Below are 3,832 nucleotides of genomic sequence, written 5' to 3'. Positions count from 1 at the left end.
TTTAGATAGATAAAACCAATACAATAATCTCAAGTCAAACTGGCTATAATCTCAAGTGTTCTCTCGGTCCCTTTTATTTTGTGGATGTTTTTTCTTTTTAGGGTAAAGTAACCTAGGTAGGATAGAATGTTTACAATTTAGACCTTATGATAGGTAAGATAATAATGTATTTAATCCTAATAATGATTTATAACTTCACGTCACAAGCTTGATTTTACTGATTTTCCTTTATGTTATTACAATCTCTAGACTACCCGTTGTCATCATTGTTTTTCCACGTATGAAAATATTTTAGTGGGACAATGATGAATGAAAGTACTAATACAGATATGGTCAATTTTGTAAGGTTTTATTAAAGTGCGCAAACGACGATAAGAAATAATGTTTTGCGTGTTAATGCAGGCTACGAACTAGTACCATATAACTTGGACATGATAATAAGTGTAGGAGGTGTATCGAAAGTGATTTAAGATTTATAAGGAGCAATTTATTTAGTCATATATCATAAAAATGAATATTAAAATTTATCAATATTTAAAGGATTAAAAACATAAATTTCCTTTTACAAAGTAAAAGTATAACAATCTATAATCTCCGTTCAATTAAAAAAATAATGTTAAATCATCACAAGATTTCATAAAACTGCATGACCATTGCAAATTAACTTGAATTTAAAATGCGAAGACCAGCTAGGATCCCAATACAATCCAATCTCATCACCAACACTCAATCCACGATCCTTAAACAAGTCTACACACACAAGAGCATAGTCCTCATTAGGCATCATCTCAAAATAAGTCCCATCATTATGATACTTCTTAGGGTTGTTCTCTTCAGTAACGTCCCATAAATAAACATTCGTCTTGTGCCCTGACATTACAAATTCAGCCATGTCCAATGTCCAATACCGAAAAATGTGCTCGAAAACCTCGGCAAATGGAAGCACTAGCTTTCCGACGATCGCCTCGTAATATGTGATGGACTTCTTGATCTGCCACGGGTCCTCCAGATCTATGACCGGGGCGGAGTATTTGTCCCTTATTTCTACTAAACGACGAGTCACTAGCCATGGGATGTTACTATTTCTACATGATTCTTCTTCTACTTTTGATGGGATGAAATTGTAGAAGAAAACCTTCTTCATAGCACACTAATACAAGTAATAATATAGCAGTATGTCTTTGATGAATTTTTACAATGTTAAGAAAAAAAGTTTAGTATTTATAGAAATGCTTTGGTATTAAATTTTGGAAATAATATGATACTATAGATTACATTCCTAGTAAAAGTTTGGGAAGTTACATAATTAAGGTTGGTTATAATTCTTTATTTGTGTGAACTTGTACACCAAACAAAACATTATTAGAAATTAATTTAATGTCTTCTCAAATGTGATTGAACTATTTAAAATTTCCGCGTCACTTTCCTACTACAACTAGATTTGATGTATCTTGTGCACAAGCAGGTTATTTAAAATGTAATTGCAGGTAATTTTATATAATAGGATTGATTAATAATTTATAATAAATAATAATTAATTGATTATAATAAATTTAATTACAAATGATTAACTATATTTTACGTATCTCGTACATAAGTAGTTCACTCAAAATATAATTGCAAATTATTTTACTTAATAGTATTAATTAATATAACCTATAATAAATGAGAACTAATTGGTATAACAAATTAAATTACACTGATGATGTACTATATTTGACGTATCACGGACACAAGCAGAACACATTAAAGTAATTGCAAGTAATTTAATCTATAATAAATGATAACTCATAGATATAAATAAAATTCCACTGATGATGTACTATATTTGATGTGTCTCGTGCACAAGCAAGTCATATTAAAGTAATTGCAGGGATTCCAACTTAATAGTATTAATTAATATAATTTTTGATAAATGATACTCCCTCCGGATCAAAAAGAGTTTTCACTTAGTCATTTGCACACTCCTTAAGAAAATACTTATTCCTAGACAAAAATAAGTAATTTAACTAAACTGCCCCTAATTATATAAGTATTGGAATTTGATCAAATAGCACTTAAAAGGGGCAAATCTGAAAAAATAAGGTTCATTCTTTCTTGATTTGATAAGTGAACATTCTTTTTGACCCGAGGAAAAAGAGGCTAAGTGGATACTCTTTTTTATCCGGAGGAAGTAACTATCGAGTATAATAAATTGAATTACACTGATGATGTACTATATTTGACATATCTCGTACACACAAGCAAGTCATTTAAAATGTAAATGCATGAAATTCTTTTTAATAATATTGATTAATATAGTCTATAACAACAACAACAACAACAATAACATACCTAGTGTAATCCCACGAGTGGGGTTTAAAATATAACTAAACAATTATAATATATTACACTAATAACATAAAAAAATATTACATTATCAATGCATATAACTTTTTTTAGATAAATTTTGTCATCAGACCAGACGCCTGTGACTTTTTTTTTTTTGGTTTCCCACCCAGTGTTTGATACCCGCATTAGAGCCCGACTAAATTCGGATTAGCGCCACGTAGGGCTCATTTGGGGGAAGACTGTCACGACCCAACAGGAGGGCCATGACAGGCACCCGGAGCTAACCTATTGAGCACCACAACACGTACATGCATCTCATATTCATACTTGAGTGAGCCATCATGTTAACTCATAAATATCGTAAACTGTATGGGACACAAGCCCAAAAGTTATTATACATACATCATCAAGCTGATCCCAAGTATACATGCCGACAAGGCTATTAGAATGAGGATACAATAAAACATAAATCGAGAAGGTCATGAAACATCTGACTATGCATATTTGTCTACGAGTGTCACGACCCAATTTAGCTAAGTCGTGCGAGCAGTTACCTTTCCCGCCTCGATAAGCGAACCCTCAACCCAATGATAGTAAAAAAACGTAAATAATAAATAATTAAATAAGCGGAAGAGAATAAATCACGTAAGTCAGGCGATAATAATATAGAACAAGTGCGGAAATAAGAAAATACACCCCAGAGTCTAGTCTAATCCATACAAGAGCATCTAACTAGAAATATACAAGTCGGGAATATAAAAAATACATCAAGTCTGAATATGTCTCGGGATGGGAAGTAAGACATAAATAAGAAGAATCTTCAAGGCAGCGGACGTTTCGTGCTCACCCTGTAGACTCTAAGCAGATCTCGGAGCGACTATCAGCCCCGAGAAACAGAAGTAGATCCAACCTGGAGTTCTGCATTCATAAAAGAATGCAGCAAGTGCAGGTCAGTACGACACAACAGTACTGGTAGGTATCATAGGCCGACTAAGTTTAGATAACATAATTCAGAAAATAAAGTGAGATAAGCAGATAAATCAACACGTATAAATCAAACACAAGCCAGAACCAAGTAACCATCATCACCTAGGTTGTAGCATCTAAAACCAAGTGCACCAAGTCTCAATATATATAGTCCGAATCCAAATAATACAAGTAAATCACCAGACTATCACAAAATAAGTCATAATGCAATACAATGCAATAATGTATGAATGCAAATATGCAATGCAATGCTGTGTACACATGTACTCCGTATGGAAGGATCGACGTCTCGGTAGCACAACCCAGGATGACTCACAAGGTCTATGTACTACTCGTCCCGGATCTTTGCCCAATAGATAGAAGAGACTCCGGATCTTTGTCCACGGAAGATTTTCATCAGCACAACCCATGGGGGACCCGCGGAGTCCATGTACCTCACGGTTCGGCAATAACCTCGGATATTGCTACCACTCAACCATGATTTCGGGACAGCCATCGGATATCGGACCTCACG

At 33.8% G+C, this 3,832-nt stretch overlaps 1 protein-coding gene across 1 annotated transcript; it reads right to left on the bottom strand.

Moving 5' to 3' along the window:
• Nucleotides 1–634: 634 nt before the first annotated feature.
• LOC132061401 (B3 domain-containing protein At2g33720) lies at nucleotides 635–1,144 on the bottom strand. The gene has a single exon (XM_059454230.1). The coding sequence runs from the start codon at nucleotides 1,142–1,144 to the stop codon at nucleotides 635–637; it is 510 nt and encodes a 169-aa protein (XP_059310213.1).
• Nucleotides 1,145–3,832: the final 2,688 nt, after the last annotated feature.

The sequence above is a fragment of the Lycium ferocissimum genome, chromosome 6, assembly GCF_029784015.1.
Source record: "Lycium ferocissimum isolate CSIRO_LF1 chromosome 6, AGI_CSIRO_Lferr_CH_V1, whole genome shotgun sequence".
NCBI lineage: Eukaryota > Viridiplantae > Streptophyta > Magnoliopsida > Solanales > Solanaceae > Lycium > Lycium ferocissimum.
This window is presented reverse-complemented; position numbering and strand designations above follow the sequence as displayed.